Here is a 22,199-nt window from a genome sequence, read left to right as displayed (position 1 = left end):
CAGAAGGGCCAGCTCCCTATGGAGATTTAAGTCGGCAGCGCTCAAAGGCATGGTCTTCGTGCGAAAAACGCAAGGAATTTTCTCACTTTATTCCCCAGGGTTCTACTGTATTAAGGACTAATGAAATGCCATCTCTCTCAATTCCCAATTCAGCAGACAGAATAATAAGGGACATCCAACTGAGTGGAGAATTCGAGGGAAAATGTTCAAAAAGGAGACGCTATATTCATCCCTTTTGAAAATGTCCATCACCCCCCCCCCCCTTTTCTACCACTAGGGAGTGTTCGAGTTCACACCCAATCTCTCCCTTCCCAATTCTGAGAAACACTAGGAAGAGGAAGAACAGACAAAGAGAAGAGAAGATTTCCCATAGGAATAATAGGGCAATAACTCCGTATGGGAATCCACCATGCTGTCCCACTAATAAGGTAAGGCACTTTACCCTAAGTGCATACACCCGATACCAATTTTCTCTCCTCACACAAATAAAAGGCAACACCTAAAGACACACTATGAGCAAGGCGGGACTCGAGAACAAGCAGAACTTTGGGACGAAAGCACACCTACTGGAGCAGAGCAACAGACCAAGGGACAAGAGTAGCGGGCCGAAAAACCCCAAGTCTTCCCTATTGAAGGTTGTTGCCTTGGACAGGCAACAAAAGGCACATGGAGAAGGCCAGATCCTGCAAGTGAAGATTGCATTGTGTTTCAAGGACGCAAGCAACCAACTGAACGGCGAGTTGGGGAGGAGAGTTCAAGCCTGTGGTACTAACCTTGACTCGAAAATCGGAAAGCACCAAACAAGAAAGAAGCACACACAGCTGATGAGTTGGCAAGCGACCTGAGAGACTGGTGTGTGTTAAAGTGAATGAACTTTAAAGTGAAATACAGCTGCAAGATAAGTGATACTAACGGAGTGGTCCGGTGGAAGGAAGTAGCCCATTCGAAAGTCTCTGTGAAAGGTGCATTGTTTGAAGCTAATGGGTGAACAAACAGCAAGAGTGAAAGTAAATACTGAACGTTGAATCAAAGTGGTCCTGCAGTGGTCTATAACGAAAGCCGCGCACATTCGAAAGACTGACATCAGAAAGTGGGCCGAGCCCGATTGAGGGAAACTCAATAAATATTAAGCTTGGGGAAGGGTGCCCCCTTGCAACTTTGTGTGAATTGTATCGTGAGCCCAGCTGAGGGTGACCTACGAGAATAGTGTGGTGAAAGGTCTGAACCCAGCAGAGGGGGGCCTTTGTGAACGGTTTGGTTGAAACATTATTTTGGAAGCCAGAGAAAGGTACATTAAACGTGGCAGGCCAGGCAGCACTCGAGCCACGTTTGTAAACTGTGTACTGTGTTGAAACCTGGGCCAGAGTGTCATCCTGCCTGCAAGGATCGCCTTACCTTGTGTGGCCCAACGTGGGGAGGAGAGCTGGTTCAGCCACATTATCATTTGAATACTGGCTTTTCCTTTTGCATACATTTTCTCCTTTTTACACTTTTTGTGCAAGAGATAGGGCAGGCATTAGGTTTTTGTTAGTATAGGCCATTTTGAGTTGACAGACTACACTAGGACTGTTTTATTTATCGTTTGATGGTCTAGACTACTCCCATCTTAGTTGTAGGGCAGAATAGGAGTTTCTCCAACCCCAACATTATCAATAAAGGTTTTACAAATTGTATCCATTGTGTCAGTGTCAATACTTGTGATACCATGCCTTCCCTACATTCGAAACAACCCCTAGAAAGCAGATACAATAGAACTTTGCAACTAATATAAGCTCAGTGGTCTCAATGGGGATGGTGTGGCAGGCTTTCAAGGTGTACATCAGAGTAGTGGCCATGTCAACAGAGTTTGGAGTGCTTAAAGCAACCAGACGAGACATAGCGGCCAGCGAGGACCAGTTGAGCAGACTGGAGAACATAGCAGGGGACCGTCCAACAAAATAAAAACAGTGTTAAATACATGACCATGCCAGCAGGGAAACCAAATACTTCTCCAGACCTGTGGCAACATGGAGATATGGTGAGGGGGAGCACCCTGGAAGGGTCCTATCCTGCCTGGTCTGCCTGACCAGGGGCAGGAGTGTATCCCTTGTATATGAGATCTCACGGGGGATTGAGACAATGCGGACGAGGGAATTAACAGGAATTTCTATGATATCTACACTCAATTGTATCAAACGCAAAACAGCAAGAATACCGAGGGAGTAGATGCTCTCCTGACAGACACCCATATCCATGCTGTCGAAGAGCATGAGCGAGCGCATAGGTCTTGCCTTCACCGCTGGGGAGATACTCAGGGCAATAGAGGGTTTACCTAGAAACAAGACCTACAGGCAGAGTGCCGAGTTCTACAAGGCATATGGTGCAGTTCTAGCCCCACGAGTCGCAAGGAATAGAAATTACTAACAATCTCGCCATTCTCTGGTTTGTCTTCGAACAAGTCTGCGTCAGTCACTTTTTTAAAGAGGAATTGTAGGATCAATACACAACACTGCACCACTCGCATCCATCTAAGTTGGTTCCAATTACAACAATCCACTTAGCTGATACCAGCAGACCCGGCAAATCTAGGGTCAAAATTGTACCCGCCACCAGCTCAGGGGACAACACACGTCGGAAAATGAAGTCAGACGGTACGCGCCAACACAATTTGCCAATTTGGGGCACTGCTTCGAGAAGCACCGTCATGCCATACACAAACAAATCAGGGTCCACAGGGATACCACAAACCACATCCTCTCCGCCCCTCACAAGTATGATAACCTTTGCTTTTATGTAACACATGCCCGGAGGGGAGTCCACTATCCCTCCATCTTTAAATGACATAGTCATATTCAATTTGCTAAGCAAGTCTCACCCCAATATGTTTATAGGGGCCCTCCGAATATAAGAGAGGTGAACGCACCACCTTTCCTCCTATTTTGATGTCGAGTTCTTCTGCATTTGGAACCATGGCGACAACCCCAGAGAAGCCCTCTGTTTCAAGAGTTTCACCTGATAGTGGGAAGTTTCTCTCACCAATGCAATGCATGATTTAGTGGCATCTGTGTCAACCATGAAGATGAATTGCTTGTTACCTATCTCAGCGCCCACCAAGGGTTCCTCGTCGGGGTGGACGGTCATGGACAGGACTGGGCACGCAAGAGCTCTCTATGGGCTCTCCTAGCCAGGATATGTGTTGGTACCGGGGAACGTGACGGGGTTGTTCCCCACCATGTATATCAGCCAGGGGAGTTGCTAGGTCTGGAAAAGACCCGGGGCTAAGTTGATGTCGGAACTGTTGGGACTGGGGGCTAGCTAGTATTTTGGCTGTAGCTCCTGAGATTCTATCTGGGGCTACAACCAAAAGATCAGGGGCTATAGCCCCCTTAGACCCCCCCTAGCAACGCCCCTGACATCAGCCTTGATGACGGAAAATACTCTCTCATCGGGGTGGGTAGGCGTTTGGAAGAATTAGGTGCATGGATGGCGTCTAACTGGTTACAACTAAACCCAAGTAAGACCGAGGTGATTGTTTTTGGACCAAAACATCTATTGGAGGCAAACAGCAGTCCACCCCCCTTCGTTTTTGGGTTCAAGACTGAAGTATGTGTCCAAAATGAAAAACCTGGGGTGCATTTGGCAGAGTGATATGGGCTGCGAAGGGCAGGTCTCAGCAAACGTCCAAGCAGCATTTTACAATCTTCGGCTGCTATGACAGGCTCTCCCATATGTGCCTGAGAATGACCATGCTATGGTGGTAGGAGCCTTGGTGAACTCAAAGCTGGACTACTGTAACGGCTTACTCGCTGGGGCTCCTGCCAAACAAGTCTACCGGCTACAAAAAGCACAAAACGCAGCAGTCAGATTAGTGTTTGGGGTATCAAAATCTACCCTGATTTCTGGTCTCCACCGCTCTCTCTACTGGTTAAGGGTGGAGGACTGTATAAAGTTTAAGATTGGATGTCTTATATTCAAGTGTATGCATAGTTTGGTACCAGGATATTTGAGGGGCTAGATTTTGACCCTAGATTGTGGAACAGCCTCCCTTTGAAACTAAGGAAAGTGAACTCTGTTAAAATTTTGAAAAGGGCTAAAAACTTATCTTTTCAAATAAATTCTCTAACAACTCTGGGCTACTGTCAACATGTGGCTGACATGATGATGTATTTCAACTGCATCGGGATTCGATTAGGCTTGTTGCGTGCGCGATATAAATTCCTCACTCATGCTCACCCATCGATAGGGTACAACAGTGTTTGGCACTGTCTGTTGCAGGCATATTACTCCCTTACATGGCATTCTGTTGGGGCATTAATGGTTGTGTCATTTGTTGATGTGGCACTTGTGCACCCCGGGGTCGTGGTGGTAACTGCGTGTAGGCTTCGTGTATCTCATAAGGTATGGAGGTGGGCCTTGTGAGCTGTACCGGTGGTTTGGGCTGGGGCGGTGGGCAATAGTTGTTATATGTGTTGTATTCCGCCCGCTGCCTGGTCCTGCATTCCCATGCAAAATGTCCCCATTTCCCACAACTCCAACATTGCGAGGGTCCCATCCCTACTCCCCAGGGTCCCATCCCTCCAAACCCCCCTGTCCACTGTGGACCGGCCCCTGACGCGCTGCTGACCTCCTTGTTGCCACGCGGGGTAGGGGCCTTGCTCACTACCCTTGTCGTCCTCCTGGCCAAAATGCTGCTATCGTGACATATGGAGGGGCTGGGGTCTGCTCCGCCACCTCTGTTTGCGCGCTCGATGGTGCACCCCCTCAACTGCGATCTTCGCCAGTTGCTTTTGCACCAGTCTTGCATACTCTGCCTGCAGCCGTTAGGCTGTTTCTTTTTCTTGCTCTTTTATTCTTTTGCAATTATGTATTATGATAGTTTGACTCTCCGCCCACCCCTTTGCTCCGATGCCCACAATTTTTTTAGTGCTTTCTGAACTTCTTTGGGTAAACCCCCTTTAATAACTAAGTGAAAACCAGGAACTGATTGGTCCCACTGGTCCCTGTCTCCGCCCTCCACATCTCCTGAACCTTAATAATGTATTGCGTGGGGTCCTCATCGTCCCCCCATGGTATATTGCATGATAGACTGCAAGTCTGGCAGTCAGGGTACGTTCGTTGCAGCACATCCCACAAGCTCTTATACGCTCGTGCGGCCCCTTGAGCACTGAGTCCCATCCTCATCCCGATCCTCCACATCCTCAATTAGTTTCCATAGTTCCAAGATCTTTTCTCTCTTTTGAAGCAGTTTCCCTTTATATATAGCAGCTAGGAACATGCTCATGTGGACCAGTATCCCTCGATTATGGGTGCCTTGCTCTGGCCAGGAGTGAGTCATGCCTCCCTTTTGTCTCTATCACCCATTGGTTTGTGATATGATATTTTTCAACTATGTACAATGGAAATGAACTACACATGCACTCCAGTGGTGTCCTCCCATGTTCACAAATCGCGCGCTCCCAAATGCCCACCCCTCCAAATATGCGCTGGACACACTTTAATTATATAGCGTCTCTACCAGTCCACTGCTCATGCCTCCCCGTCGCCCCTTATTAACACCTCCCTGTTCACCCTTTCCACACGCACACAAACGCTGATACACTCAAAATCAACTTGTCACTGACCCACAACTGGCCTCCGCCTGATACAGAAAGAATCGTAATATACTAAAACAAGCTAAAACAACAAGCACTATTTCCACTGAGCCCACTAACTATACAAAGCTCCTACTGTTTTTCTTTCATCTCCTTGTTATACAAAAAATAGCTTTTTCACACACACAAATCTCAGGTAATTTTCGATCTTTGTAATATACAAATATACCAACTGTATGGATCCTGCCTATCTTGCCCTCCTACAAACTAAACTAAACCCTCACATATATTCTACCACTAGGTAGCGTTGATGGTCCGCTTATCTAGGGTGAGGGGATAGTTGAAGAAGCTTGCCCTATCACTTGTCTAAACACAGTTACTAGAACTTAAGAGGCACATGTCAAAGGAAATAGAACATGTGTTGTCTGCTTTACAAATGAAATAGTTTCAACTGTATTCGTTTTCTATGAAAAGCAGAAAAGTTACTTTAAAAAGTTGCTAAAAAAAGTTAGTTACCCATTTCTATGTGTCCACTAAGACATCACAGTCAAAGTGGACCGAGATGTCTTAGTGTTTTACCCCACACACTATGTCAGAATGTTTAGACTCTTTTTACATTGCTTGCAGAGTGTATTTCCATCCTCTTTTGTTGCTTACAGGAGGATAGATCTACAACCTTCTACCATGTTATTGGTTGTTCTTTTTCTCCCAGGTCGGGTTAGGCCTAATGTTTTCAGTGGGATATTCAAAGTGAACCACTTTCTTCAGGGCCAATTATACAGCACTATGTGGAGTGCTTTTTCAACAGTTACTTGTAGCATCTGCTCTTGTCGTTATTAGAGTACCCCACCTGCAGATAACGAGAACGGGGTACGGGGTAGATGGAAAAAGACACAATATGTATGTTAAGTCTGAGCTTTTGTGTCTGTACTCCTGTTACTGCTATTATTAGAGTCCCTTGATCTGACTCTGAATTTTGCAATTCCCCTTCTTCCAGGTGTGAGCAGGGAGGCTCCTCGCTAACTGGACGGGAGGCCGGCAACGTTGACCGCAGTGCGGGACCTGGTTCGTCGTCGGCACGTATCAACAGTATCTCTGGAGGTGTACCTATGGGGGCTAACCTTGCGTCCAATTGGCTCAATAGAGACTGCAGCGAGGTCAACACCTGTAAGGATGACACTGACTGAGGATTTAGCAAAGACGATGTAATTGGGACACTTTGCATTCCCGAGATCGTCGACGAGCCAACACCTTGCAAGCCAAGATCAGTTGGACAAACAATTTGTTCACGGTCTTCTTCCATTGATGATATTGAGAGAGGCGATTCCTGCTGAAATAGGGCATCTGGCAAAACTGCATTGTACACTACCGGTTGCCATACATACGGAGTGTCCACTGTCGACGATGTCAATCTCGAAGCCCCTTCAATCGTCGCTGCCGGGGTCGACAAATCCACTGTAGGTATTACCTGTGCCGGTGGCAATGAACCCGTCGACGACATAACTCCCGTTGATGGTGGTGGCCGTGACGCAGGCTCCTTAGGCGATCCTGGCTTTTTTGAGCTAGACCTATGCTTTGTCGCGTCTCTACTCGAGGAAGACCTGTGATGGTCCCCTAAGGAGGAGGTCTTTAAAGGATCTTTCCTGTCTTTTTTTGACAAGGATGAAGAGGAAGATCTCCCTTGTTGGCGGTCCTGGTCCACACGACCATGTTTTGATGACGAATAGGATCTTTCACCGGGGTAGGGCTATTTATACCGTATGCCCTATTGGGTCATGCGTAAGCGGCCCAAAACAATGTAGATAGGACACACAAGTGTCGAATTTTTACAATGAAAAACATTTTAATAAATATACCGAGGGTTCCCAGCCTGACGACGGGGAATATTCTAAGCATGTGAATCCATGAAAGATCCAATGCTGGAGAACTAACTCTTTTAAGCAACTTTTTAAATTTCATTTCATAGAAAGCAAATCAAATTTAAACCATTTCATTTGTAAAGCAGACGACACATGTTCTATTTCCTTTGACATGTGCATCTTAAGTAAATTCTATTAACTGTGTTTAGACAAGTGATAGGGCAAGTTTCTTCAACTATCCCATCACCCTAGATAAGCAGACCATCAGCGCTACCTAGGGGTAGAATATACATGAGGGTTTAGTTTAGTTTGTAGGAGGGCAAGATGGGCAGGATCCATACATTTGGTAAATTTGTAAATTACAAAGATCAAAAATTACCTGAGATTCGAGTGTGTGAAAATGATGAATAGGGAAACCCTCAGGTGTGAGACCCGATATGGTCCAACACGTGTGTTTTTGATACACAAACGGCGCCATCAACTTCCCTCACTCGGGAAGGTTCCCTACACTCCTGTTTTTCCTCCGTAAAATCCTCCTAAATATCCAAAAATAATAATAATAGGTTCACCACGTGGCCTTAACACACTCCTCCTTCGCACATACACACAACACTCCTTCACTCACTGTGCCCCTCGTCATCCCTCGTAAAGGGTGTACTCACTTCTGCTTTCTCACCCGAACTCCTCCGTCACAGGGTCCCAATAACGATCTGCACAGTCCCAGAAGCCGCACCCTGCTCCAACGAGCAGACAGGAAGTCTGTGAAAATGGCTACTGCACACCTCAGCAGGTTACGCGCTTGGAACTGATCGCTGCAGGTGGGTGCAGTCCCTTCAGAGAAGTGGCCTAAAAGCCTCAGTCGTTGCGGGGTCGACGGTATCACGTCTGGGCCACTAAATGTAGGAAAGCCCTCTAGATGCTCACACCAGAAAAAAATACAACCCACTATGGAAAAAAGGCCCAATGCACCTCTTGCAAGGATAACACATTTTTGTTTCCCATACAAAAGGAAAAAAGCAGCAACAAAGAACTCTGCTACTGCAGAACGTTGTGGCAAGTTTGGTATGTGCAGTAAATTATAACATTACACAGCGTCACTGGTGACGTCATTACATACAGTAAGAACCAGTGCTGTGGGTTGGCGAGACCCTACATATAGGTCAACTGCTCCATAGGAGATGCCAGGGCATTGGTCTCCGCCTGATCCGTCCATCTTCCACGTGGGCGAGGTTACAGTCGTCAATGGTCACCCGATTGTCATGTAACAATTATGTTACTAACTAGAAAATCACATCTATCTCTATACAACAGGGAACCTAGCATGATGCAGACGGGGGGATCGGGGGGAAAGCCGAGGTCACACTAACTTACACACACTTCACTCACTCCCAGACAGGCCGGCATTCCTCCAAGTTCTCCCACCCTCATTCTGGGCTATAATTTCATTCCATCTCGCAGCACAAATTACATGACTTAAGAGTGAAGGTAGGAGGGTCCTGCTTTCTGATCTTTTGATCGATATGGGGTCCAGCAGGTTTATGGGCAGTGGTCTGGGAGTTATCTGGTACACTGGAATTCGGGGGTAGTAGAGCCAAGGCATTTGGGCGGTATCATTTAGGATTAGAGCTAGTGTGGGTTGGGGCCTGTGCCAGCCTTCTAATGGGATTGCGCAGTTCATTGGCAGCAGCCCACCCTCCCGTGGCCTTGCAGGTCACATTCTTCTTCCCAGGGCGCGAAGGTTGGCAACCTTTCGGGATAATGAAGGGTTTTATCGATCTGTGTAGCTGTTAGCATTCTCAACAATGTTTGGGATACAACCTATTCCTCCGCTCGTGTTCGCGGCCTAGGCCTGGGGTGCTATGTGCCACAATATGGGTGCTATTATCTAAAATGGCTGCTATTCCCGCATGCATACTATACCTATACTATGATCGTATGTATGCCGGTAAGGGCAGCCCCCAGACCCCCGGCGTCTTACAACACTGATGACGGCCTTTGCCATATTCTGAGGTGGTTGGGGGTGCGGGAAGAACGTATCCCCTTCCCAATAAAAGCTTTAAATCCCACTAGCGACTCATCAGCCTTAGAGATTAACAAATGGCAATCATGAAAGGGCATTCCTATCAATTTCACTTTTGCCCCCCCAGTGTTCTTAACCGTGAGTGTCTGAACGACCGTCCCTATGCTAATGGATTTGGCCATATAATCAACCATACACAGGCCCGACTATAAGGTCTGATTGACTGCCTTGTCACCATGCTCAGTTCAAGGCAACAAAACATTCTCTCATTTCATCACAGGATATATGTTCAGCTGCTTCTGATATAACACTGTACAAAGTATGGGTGTATTTTGCTAGGGCAGAGATGAGATTGACAGCCTGCAAGGCTCGGCAGTCAAATGCAAAGAGCTTCTGTATATTGCATCCAGCATTTTACTTTGCCTGTCTGGGGGACGAGATGGGAAGGTGTAAGTCTTCAACCACATCGTGGAGGCATGAACTACCAGGATTACAGGAGTATTGTGGGTAGACAAAAATCCCAGGTCAGGGGAGCAGGCCTTGCTTTTTAACAAGGACCATCTCCAAAGACAAGCTAAAACTGGGCTTTTGCCAGATCACCCTAACCGTATCGGAGATAGGGGTGAAAGCTAGCAAGGTCTCCTTTGGATGATCCTTGTCCAAAATATTTGTGCGGTCATATTGTGCCAGTCGTAGAAGGAGCAGAAAGTCCAAAGTACTCCCCCACCTGGGCCATTGTTTTGCGGCAAGCCACATTCAGTCTTTCATATGGTGTTCGTTGCATACAAGTCAAGCTCTGAAGACTTAAAAAAAAAAAATAGGTTTTCATTAAAATTTAAGTCAACAACATAAAGGTTTCAAGTATACTGCTTACACTGTGATACACCAAATAACAGTACACCAGTACATATTTTCATATATTAGCATTACAGGAGAATACGTAGCCAAGCAATGTAATGGAAATTCGGTTTATACCATAAATTATTATGAACATTATCATCCATCCTAGGGTCGGTTATGAGACGCATATGGACCATAAAGGTCCAGTTCTTTTTCGTTAACATAAACTAAATCTTTAAACCAGTCTTCATGTCATGGAGGGGTCTTTCTCATCCAGTTTAGGGAAGCCATCGTATGGTACACAATACAGCAAGAACAATACATTTGCAGTTAAGGCTGGATGTGCTCAAAACTCAACGGGGACAAAAGGATAACTTCATTGATATGCAGGATCTTTACAATGTTTCCTTTTCCAGGGCGCTGTCGAGCAGCCAGCTCATGCAGACATGAGCCCTAGCTGCTCCGCCATGTCCGCTGAGATCCTCCAGTAAAGATCCTATTTGCAGTTAAGATCCTGTTGCATTTTCAGAACACCAAGGCAGCAGAGCTTTTCTGCTATAACTTACAGCAATACCGGAGAAAATCAGTGCAGGAGAACACTGCACTGACTAACTTTGAAAAGTGCGGCAGCTGGGGGTGTGTTAGCTTTGCCTGGTCGAGCGGATGAAGTGCGGGCTCTGACGCTGACCCGCTGTAGGGGAAGGAGATGGGTCGCCGTGGCAGTAAGAGCGGGGAGTGGACAAGTAGACCAACACCTGCATAGAAGGTTCCAGCGGGTAGCCACTTGCTGGAAGGAGGGACCGAGCTGCTGGCAGCTGCAGAATGTGCATAGTGGAGGTGCCCTTCTGCGGCCCGGTACCCGCTTGTTATGTATGACCCTCCCACGTGTATTGCCCTTTTAAGGGGATGCGTCCCTCCCACGTGTATTGCTCCTTTAAGATGGGCCATGACTGTGTCATGGCCCAAGCTAATAAAAGGAGCCCCTGCAGGCATGTGCAGGAGAACGGCTGCAGACTCCAACTATGGAACATCTGTGTCCGTCTCTCTCATTGTGGGCCCGCAGTCCTACACCGCGTGATCACAGTCCAGCGGCCCTGGCCTGCAGGCCCCACGCTGTGTGACCACAGCCCTGCAGGTCCTTGCTGGCCTGGGCGCCCCAGACCAGCCTGGTGCCCTCTGTCCAGCCCAGGCACCCACCATCCTGGATGTTCCAGGCATCCCTGGTGCTCCGGCACCCAGGCTGTGCCCCACAGCCTCTCAGGGCCCTGCTCTGCACCACCTCAGTAAGACTGGGTGACCCCGGCAAACCAGCATGGTGCTGGGCCTTCCCAGCACCAATGAGGCCAGCCACATGACTGCCGCCGGCCCCACAACACCGCTGTGTGCTCTACAGTGGGAGCATTGGAGGACTGACGGAGGGATCTGTACTGGGCCACTGCGGTGATAGCGACACTCAATGGGGGTGCAGATGCGCAACCCAGTGCCCGCTGTGGGTCTTGAAGCAGGAGCACCAGAGTTGCGATCAGGAATCCCGGCCCGCAGGCAGTGATTGAAGTGTGCACCCCACAGCAGGTGCGCAGACACGGCAGAAAGGCCCGGGGGACACAGTGTTTGCAATAGCAGCAGATCTGGGACCAGAAGGTGCAGCGCAGAGGTTGCTGCACCAGAGCATTGACTGAACCAAGGGTGGAGGCATCATCTGGGGGGGGTGTCGATCCGCTGCCCCAGTGGAGACACCAACATGAGCAGATATTTCACCTATCTCCTTACTGTAGGTGCCCGTGCAGAGGGTATCGCCTTCTAATGATATTGTAGGGTGGCCGGCATGTGGGATCCACGGCCCGGTCGCACAGGCATCTGGGGAGCCGGGCAGGCTGAAAGGGCCGAGTTCCCCCGGTGAGAAGTGAGGCGAGAGGAGATCGAGGTCTGGAGTGAGGAGGAGTCTCGCACATGGCAGCAAAGCACAGAAAGTGGCTGCATCTGGGGAACGCGCGAAGAACTGCAACAACGCAGACAGGCAGTCCTTACAAGGTCCCTGCTAATAGCATCCTGGGGTAAAGTCACTGCTTGCCACCCTGGAGCTCACCGGCTGAGTGCGGTAGTTGCCTCTTCCTTGTGCAAGTTTCCTGCCCAAAAAAGTAGGGGCTGGGCTTAGAACAGTACTGCCACAACGCTGGTAGCCTGCATCTCTTCAATCAAAGAATAATCCCACAAACTATATCCTCCCTCAAAGACACAGTGCTAATTGACTCGGTCTGGCAGGAGGGGCCACTGTATAGGGGGGGGTGCAACTTAACGACACGACAGCTGGGGGGTAAAGTGGGCACAGTAGTAGCTGGAGGTGCGGTGGCAGTGGGAGGTGGCCCGAATCCTTCCGTGACAGATGGATAGCAGGTACAAGTGGATCTATGTCACCTGGACTAAGCCACGCTTACCTGTCAATCACTTTAAACTGTTGGTCCCTTCCTGGTTGCTGCTCCTTTTCCCTACTTAAGCAGTCCTCCAGCCTCTTTTCCTTTGCAGATGGGGAGCAGGTGCAAGAGGATTTAGGTCACCTGGCTTAAGCAACACCCACCTTCTTAGCCGTGCTTCTTCCTTTCTGCTCTTAACTCTGAGATCAAGGGCGTGTTTCGCTCAGGTGTCCAAAGTGAAGGGCAGACGAAGAAAAGGGCAATACCTGTTCAGATCAGCAGGATCCATGGCATGAACCCCTGCTCAGACAGCAGGTAAGCATGCACCAACATGTGTTTTCTCCCTCTGTCCCCACAGGCAATCCCCATCATCACAAGGCAACGGAAACATCAATTTCACCGGTGCTGGGGTGAGGACAGGTGCTCCGTGACATAGTAAGTTGTGCACTTATTTTTATTCTCGTGCTGCAGTGCACGTGTTGCTGCTGCCCCTTCCCTTTCTCCCAGTTGCTTCCTTGTTGGTTGGCACTGCCCCCTCCCTACCTCCATCCCAATGCGTTCCCATTGATTGGCGGGCCCTTTAAACAGGCCACCCAAAGCACCCCCTGCCCTTGCAGCCCCCTTGGCCAAGGACCAAAGGCTAAGGACAGCTCCATTGGTGACTGCGGTGTACGCCGTGGTAGCACCTAGCCTGCAGCCGTCGACCTGCTGCGACTTGACTAACTCGGATGTGGGTGTGTTGTATTGTGCTGTGCTCAAATACTTAGCCCACAACTTGGGACGCACAACCGGGTCACGTGCGCTCCCTTGCTTCTCTAGCCACGTGCGCTTCCCTTGCATCGTAGGTCCCTGTATCCTGTTCCATTTCCCCCCCCCCGTTTCCCTTCCTTCTCAGACCTTCCCTGTTCGATCTATTGTGTACTATTCTGACACGGTCTCGTGCTCCACTGTTTTTCTGCCACTACTTTGCATTGCCTGCATTCTTCTTCTAGGTTCCTGTTGTGTTCTGTGCCTTGTTGACTGTATGGACTGTGTTTGCTCTCTACAGTTCTTGATATTGTGTTGCTATCCACGGTTTGTGGCATCACATTGCCATTGCCTGCATTTCCATGCTGACCTCCGTGTTTTGCTTTTGGTCATGTACTGCACCTGCTTTCTTTACTTCCAGGTTCCCCGTTGGGCATTGCACTTTGCCTTGGTTCTGTACTACATCTGCATTCTCTACTTCTAGGTTCCCTGTTGTGCTCTTTTCTTTTAGATGGTTCTGTACTGAATCTGATTTGTAGGTCTGTTCTTGTTCTTTGTTGTGCCCCCTCCCTTACTTTCATGTCTCCCCAGTGCCTCCCTTCTGTCTGCCCCCCCATGCATGACCTGCCTTCCCCTGCCTGGGCTCCCCTTTCCCTATCCCCCTCCTCATTTCTCCCTGCACCCCCTATGGTGATCTCTGTCTCACCTATCTTTTCTAACTGCTTTTCTATCGGCTATACTATCCCTCTCACTAAGAATGGTAGGAAGAAGCTCAAAAGGACATCCTGGCCTCCAACACAGGCCTCCCTATGACTGATACCTATACCAGTGCTTCTGCCAGACAGAACCCTCCTGACATACTCTGTCGTTCCCTCTCCAGGCCTATGGACCCTCCATATGGTCTGGTCTCTATCCTTTATCCTCTTCTCCCATTAATGGTGGCACCCGGTGGGAGGCCCTCCTGGCTCCCTTCCACTCCTCTAAAACCATCATTAATGTCTACTTAAATTGCACCATCGTAGTTCAGGGCCCTCAGGCCAATCTCCTCCTCTTTGATAGACGCTTTCCACAGCTTATCAACTTCCTTTCCTCTCCTGCTATCCCTTATTACCCCGGTCTGGCTCCTCTGCTAAGTCTTCAGCACCCCATGCTGCTTCTCTGGCCACCCTGTTGCCTGCCACCCCTCTGGTCCTCTCTCCTCCCTCTCCGACTACCCTGCCTTCTATTACTTCCTCCTCTGCCCAACCTCAGGCACCTCCAATACTTCTGCAGGGTGTAGCTCTGGCCTGTATCCCTTCCCGGAGGTCCTGTAAATGTGGCAACCTGCTCCACATCGCTACTCTCAACTCTCGTTCAACTGTCAAACACTCCTCTGACATCTGCCCTCTCCTGGAAGTGCTTGATTTGGATGCACTCAGTCTCACCGAGACTTGGTTCACAGCCAGCTCTGACACTCTCCTTTCTGATGGCTACAAGATCCTCTAGAGAACCCAGAACCAACCATCCCGGTGGGGGTGTAGCCTTGATTTTCCTGGAGTGGATCCCTTCTTCTATCATTGAAATGCAGCACTACTCCTTTGAATGCCTTGTCTGTAGACTCTATCTCTCTCTCACTGTGGCCACCATCTACAGACAGCCTGCCCAGGTCACCCTCTTCCTCCTAGTGGGCTGACCTCTCCTCCTCGCTCCTTGCCGCTACCTCTTAACTTCTCCTCGGTGACTTAAACATTGTTAGGCAGAAACCTGTGCAGTTCCCTCTGGGACCACAGCAAAAGATTTAAGACTACAGGTGTTTGGCAGTAAACCCACTTGGTAGCAGTCTGTACCACACAGATTCACTTGGTAGCTGTGGCTGAGCAGTCAGACTTCCCTCAAGAAGAGTTAGGCAGTATACAGAGTATTCACAATAGGTCAAAAAGAACAGAGTAGAACAAGCAAACACTGACCAGAGCTTGGTGTAAAAGAGATATAATTATTTATTTAAAACCACATCTAATAAAACACACAGGCACTAATATTAAGCAGTTCAAAAACACGGTCACTAAAAGATATACACTCCCTTAAAAGAATATTAGACAAGTCTTAAGTAAAGCCCCACTTATTTTCAGACAGCGGTGAGCGCTTAACGCAGATGGCACTCTAATAATTTGGTTTAAAAGGGAGAAAAAGGCAGAGTATAAATTGAAACAGATCCCAACACTTTCACAAGAACACAGCAAGAGAGGAAGGCAGAATCAAACCGTAAAGTTAGAGTTCAGAAAGCCGGATCCACTTTAAGAGGATCAGAACGAAATGTATCCAAGGTCACAGGGTTGAAAAGGGCACAAAAGTCTCGAAAAAATTCAGCAAGAGTTGGACCAAAAGAAAGGGACCAGTTAGATGGTCAAGGCGGCCAGCCCAGTCCAGAAGGTTAAGGGATTATTATTACCTTGTAGCAATCTTTAGAAAGGGAGGCCTGGCGGACACGGTACCTTAAAGTGGTGAGAATACTCCAGCGGGGGCAGTTGTTCCTTGCAGCGGTTGCAAGTCGGTGCTTCGTCCGGGGGAAGAGAGGATCTCGTCGGGGAGGAAGACAGGAGTCCGTTGCACTGCCAGGGAAGAAACCAGCCACGGAGTTCTCAGTTAAAAGGAGCGGTCCTTTTATTCACGTTCCAGTGGTAAGTGGCTATCCGGTTGCCGGGGTGCTTGGCACGGGCAATTCGACCACAATACGTCCTGGGATGCGAGGAAAAGAAGGTAAACTGGTTGTGCCCACCAGTCAGGGGAAGAAGACTCTCCAGCCGGGAGATCTTCTCTGTCGTCGGGAAGTGGCGAGTCGGTTCCGCAGGGCTCCACCGCTGGTGTCGTTGTAGCAGGTCGGCTCAGCTTCTCCCTCGTCGGATTCTCAGGTCCTGTGGCGACTTCTGAAGTTCCAGTCCCAAAAGCCCTGCTTTTATGCAGCACGCCCCCATTCACTCAGCCTAGCTGTCAATCAAACGTGCTAAGTGGTCACACAAGAGTGCGACTTGAGTTACCAAGGTAACTCAGTCCAGGGTGCCTAAACCCCTTCCCACACCCCCTGTAGTACCCAGACAGAGTGGCACCACTTTTGGAGGCTTCTGCGGAGAAGCCCGCCAAAAAGTGGAACAAAGAGCTCGACTTGGGTTGGAGTCACAGAAGAGAACACAAACGCCATTTTAGAATCGAGTTCTGGCAAAAAATACCAACCGGCGAATTAATATTAAATAAATAAACCGGCGGGATGTTCGAGGCTATGAGAATTAAATAATTAAAGTTGGTAGCCTCGAACAATGGGAAAATCCCATAGAGATATATTCGCGGTCGAATATAAAAAGTAGTATCCACTGCCACCAGCCAAAACTCGATCAGGGGGCACAGAGATGTGCCCCCTCGACTAACAGACCCCGGGGCAATCGAATTGCCCTGACCAGTACGTCCACAATATGATGGTTTGTACTGGTTTCTGTTCATAATTTGGGACTAGTAAAGCCAATGGTGACTTTACATGCCCTGTGAGACAGTAGTCCGTTCCAGGGTACAGAGTCTATTGTGGGGTGTCACTATGACACCCCTGTGTCACTGCATGGAGGGTGCTGTGTAACACACATAGTAAAAACACATGAGTCCCTATGGAGTAAAGGACCCCAGAGCCCATAAAACACATTAACAGTCAAAGGAACACCACAAATCATGTCCAAGAGTGGGAGAAAAAGAGTCTCACTCTTGGCAGGAGAAAAAAAACAAACTCCAGAAATCCAGCAAAGCTGCTGGGGGGCTCACTAGGTTAGGAAATTCAGCCTAAACAGAGAATTCTCCCTAACAAACATCGACCGGATGCTACCAGCCCTTCTTCAGGACTCTTTCGCAACCTCTGATTCTCTCTCTCTCCATCTCTCTCTATTCTTCCCTCTGGCCCGACTCACTCTGCAGGGCACACCCTGTATGTTCTGATAGCCTCAGAACCCCCTTCTCCAACCCTCCCACCACTCATCTCTCTTGGAGTGATCACTTTCTCCTTTTTTTTTCTCTCCTCCTGCACCTTGGCTAACTCACACCCTGACATCCTAACTTTCATCTGTCTATTTCTAACACTTTGGATGTCCTTGCCCCTGTCACGAGGAACCGCTTGAAGCCCAAATCCAAGTGCAACTCTTGGTACGATTCCGACCTTGCTACCCTTAAACGCAAGTGTAGGGAGGTGGAGAGGATGTGGAGGGCATTGTGTGCACCCCCTGACAAACTGGCCTGCCGCCTGCTTCAAAGGCAAAACAGACTCTCTGTCCTCTCTAAGAGAGCTACACATCCAAGCCCGCATCTCTGCAGCATCTAACAACTCGGACAAACTTTTAGAAAGCTGCAAGGAGCTGGCCAATCATGCTGCAGAGTCTCTGTTCCCTCCCAAGCCCTCTGCACGGCCTTGGCCTCTCATTTCACTACTAAAACTCAGGACATTCTGTCCACCCTCCCTTCCTCTACCTCCTCTTCCCCCTCTACTACCACTCCTGGCCTGTCGGAGGCCATCTATCTTCCTCCTTTCTCCGGTTCACCCCTGATGATGTTTCTGGACAAGTCTGATCTATGAAAGTCTCGTCAAAGCAGGTTCTCCCCTGCTTATCCAGAACAATCTAAGACCAAATCGACACCCTTGCTCCAGCCTTGGCCAATTTCTGCAATCACTCCTTTGCCACTAGAACTTTCCCTTCTCCCCCTTAAGCACTCTCTTGTGCACCCCCTTCTAAAGAAGCCCTCGGCTGATCCTTCCTCTCCAGCTAACTATCGCCCGATCTTCATCACCCCTTTCCTGGGCAAACTCTTGGACAAGATGGCCATCTCCCAGCTTAATTTCAAACTGAATCTGTTGATTGCCTCCATGACCACCAGTCTGGCTTCAGAGCTACTAGAAGCACGGAAACTGCTCTCCTAAAATCCCATGAAGACTTGAAGAGAAATACTAAAGAAAAGGAAGAAAAGGTTTACAAGGTGAGTGATTTTAATGCAGACTGATTTGGTCATGGAAGATCATTTTTAGGAGGATTAAGGCTCACTCATAGAAAAATCAAACATACATATGCAGGCATCTCTGCTTAAATGTGCACTCACTTCAAAATCTTCTTCATAGTTTCCGGAAAAGTCTTCATATACTGCATCAGGACTAATTTGGCTGTCAATAATAATTTCTTCTTTTTCAATTTCCTAGGAGATAAAACAAAAAAGTCCTATGAAGCTAATAGAAACATAAAGAGGAGCTTAAGATACAGTACATGTCACCGACATTAGTGATATTAGGCAACATGTGATGCACACTTTACAGCAAAACAAGACGTTGTATCAGCGAGAGGCCTTCGGGGTACGAATTTCACCCCCCACAATTTGCCAAGCAGCTTAAACAGAAAGGATCAGGGCCTACCCATGGTGTTGTGCTAGTCAGAAACCACCCTATACATGGGTAGGTTTTCATATGACTATGTACTGTGCTTGCACTCCTATACGACTGTACACACTTAATTGTCATGACACTCGTACCGTACCTTATAGGTTTGAGCACTACTCTCTGAAAAGAGAGCAGCCTGGAAGCAGAGTCAAATCTCAGCTTCAATTCACCCTTTTTATTCAAATGTCCTTAAATGGCTTACAACAAAAATAGTTTTATATTAAAATTTGTGGATTAAAACAACAATACTGTCTGTATATTTTATTTTATTTCAAGAAGCAATTAGCCAAGAAGATCTATCTGTGCAGATGAGACTGTTCAGGTTGTCCATCCCAGGATCAAATAAACTGCTGTTCCACCCTGCAGAAGCGCAGAAATATGGGTTAAGGCACTAAAGGAAAAACAAATAAAATATAAATGGACCTTTCCGTTCTGACTCCTCTTCACCTGGGAAAGAAGACAGCACAGGATCTCAACTCAGGAGGAGGGGATTCAACTATTACACATCAATGAAGATGACAACACCTGTCCAGTAACGTCAGATGGAACAGGCCCCCTTCAAAAGACTAAATCCTAGGAATGATCGCAAGTAGCAGGTGGTTGTAGATGGAACCAAGGTGGCCCCTGGGTGCCAGATGCCACAAGGGCATCCAAAGCAAACCCTCAACTTGACGGTGCGACCACAGGAAGAAATTAGGCTGGCCTTACAGCAACATCCACTACAGATGGAGGCACAGGCGGCGGCAGTGCTCTGTCATGGTATCCACTTGGATTTCACTTCAAGGGGATTTAGAATACCCCACAAGTTGTCCCTGGATGGGTTGGCGAGCTATTGCCGAGGGTGCAAGGCCCTAGGACTACATAGGTTTGGTGGCTCGCACCAGGGTGGGAGTATGGGGGGTGTCAGATGTTCTGAGTTTGACAACAGAACAGAGAATTGGGTCAGAAGGGGAGATTAGAGGCGGAGGGGACGGGTTGGGGCTTATTGTGGGTATGCTGTGTGTACTCTCTCAAAGAGGAATTAAGTAAGGACATCAGGGACAGTGGTCAACGTCAAATAGTCCCCCTGGTTAGACTCCCAAATTCAAATGGCTGATGCTTGATGCTAAACAAACAGGGCTTAAACACCCCTGTTAAAAGAAGGAAACTCGAAAGGCTTCTCTCGCATCATTAACCAGACTTGGTGGCGCATCGCATATTAAAAGACTGGAGAGGCACAAACCAAGGTTAAATCAATACCCCCACATTTTTCACACAAATGCTCAGGGAAAGACGGCGGGGGTGCTAATAGCCCTAAAATCTGGCACAACGGCCCAGATACTGAACTCCCGTGCAGGCAGGGGCGGCACGTACCTCTTTCTTACGATCCAAATTGGGTTAGTGACACTTACAGTCACCCCCATATATGCCCCTAATAATGGTCAGGATGATTTTTTTTAAGAACAGTGCTTGCTGATTTGGAAAATGTTGATAGGTGCGGTACAGTAATAATGGGGGACTTTAATATGCCATGGGATCCCCAACACAACAGGAGCTCTAGTACTCGCACAGCCCCCCCAACCCCCATCGCACGCTCTTAAAATGAGAATAGACCACCTCGCCCTAAAAGATGTTTGGACCTCACCATGAGGCATGGAAATGGGATACACCTTTAATTTGCATGTGCACAGGTCTTTCTCACGGATAGACTACATATGGTCATCTGCCGCGCTACTAGGTTACATCTCACAAGTAGACGTACATACAATAGCTCTGTCGGATCATGCCCCATTCACAATGGAAATGAATCTCCCACACACAAAAAGAGGACTCTGGAATTGGGGGTTTCAGAGAGAATTCTTGTCGGACACGGTAGTGCGTGAGGGGTTGGAAGCTAAAATTAGGGAGTTCTTTGAAAACAACACTTCTTCCAAGCTATCAGAGAGCACCCTCTAGGATGCATTCAAAGCGACCTTTCTAGGCAAACTGTTAGCGGCGGGAACGCATAGGCACAAACAGCAAAGATCTTCAGAAACAGAATTGGAGTTCAAATTGCATACAATCTTATGACAAATGGAAACAAACTGCAGAGGTAAACTGCCTAGGGCATACAGGAATGCTAGAGGGCGTCTAGATGTGTTACAGACAAGGAAAGCGGAGAACACCTTGCTGAATATGAGACAAAAATATTACGTGAAGGCCAATAAGGCTGTCCAAATGCTAGTACAGCAACTTAAACAAAAAACAACCTTGCAGATAATTCAGGGGATTATAGACCCGCACGGGAATAAGGTGATGATGACCCACGAAAATTACGTCCCAATTCTCTGCATTTTACTCGCCTCTATATAGGTTGGACCACTCATGCCAACGGGCGTACCTGAAGTTGATATCCCTGCTGCAGGTCACCACAGAGACAAAAGAAATATTAGAAACAGATATCACGCAGGAGGAAGTGCAAAGTGCGATCAGAAACCTCCTGCTGAATACGTTTCTGGGTCCAGACGGCTACCCAGCCGTATTCTATAAAACATATCAAGTGAGATTCGTCCCCAAACTGACCTGCCTATTTAATTCCTTCAGCAAGAGCCGTCAGATCACCTCTACGATGGAAGAGGCTAAATTGGTACTCTTTCCCAAGCTGGATAAAGACCCGACCAATATCCCTCATAAATATTGATGCTAAATTGTACACTCAAATTTTAGCTAACAGATTAGAGGCTATCCTACCAGGATTTATCCATCCTGACCAAGCAGGATTTATACGTCAACGGCAAACACATGACAATATCCAAACAAGGATGCCCCCTCTCGCCCTTGCTTCATGCAATACATCTTGAACCATTTCTCACTAGAGTTCACCAGACAGACTATCCGAGGGATCCACTTTGGCAGGGAGGTCCATAAACTAATGGCATACGTAGATATTCTCCTCACTTTTACAGATCCCGTAGACTCACTGCCGGCGGTCGTTCAGGAAATTGAGCCGTTTGGCGCAGTGGCTGGGCTAAAAATGTATGTCACCAAATCCGAAATCTTAAATCTGTCCCTAGAGCGAGAAGAGCTCCAATGGGCCAGAGAGGCAACGCAATTTAAATGAGTTTTGGGGGCATAACACTCCTTGGGGCCACTATTACGTGGACACCGAAAGCCCTATTTTCAGCTAATTACCAATGGTTATAGGTCAAAGGTTCGAATGAAAAGGATCGAACGACAAAGGGGTCTAATCAAAAGGAACGAAAACAAAAGGGTCGATTTAAAAAAAAAAAAAAAAATTGGGTGGCCCCCCCCATCCCTCTTTTTTGTAGTAAAACCTTTTTATTCCTATACGGAAACCAAAAA

The 22,199-nt window shown here is 48.0% G+C and overlaps 1 protein-coding gene across 3 annotated transcripts in view; it reads right to left on the bottom strand.

The window, feature by feature from the left end:
* DYNC2I1 (dynein 2 intermediate chain 1) overlaps positions 1–22,199 on the bottom strand; it is a 2,286,904-nt gene that overhangs the window by 1,632,044 nt on the left and 632,661 nt on the right. For all 3 annotated transcript variants that reach the window (XM_069647988.1, XM_069647989.1, XM_069647990.1), the window contains one exon: positions 18,548–18,640. In XM_069647988.1, the coding sequence (XP_069504089.1) occupies positions 18,548–18,640 (93 nt within the window). The remainder of the gene's footprint in view (positions 1–18,547; positions 18,641–22,199) is intronic.

The sequence above is a fragment of the Ambystoma mexicanum genome, chromosome 2q (genome assembly GCF_040938575.1).
Source record: "Ambystoma mexicanum isolate Mex_15411 chromosome 2q, UKY_AmexF1_1, whole genome shotgun sequence".
Classification (NCBI taxonomy): Eukaryota; Metazoa; Chordata; class Amphibia; order Caudata; family Ambystomatidae; genus Ambystoma; species Ambystoma mexicanum.
Note: the sequence above shows the minus strand (reverse complement) of the source record. Positions and strands in the feature narration are given on the sequence as shown.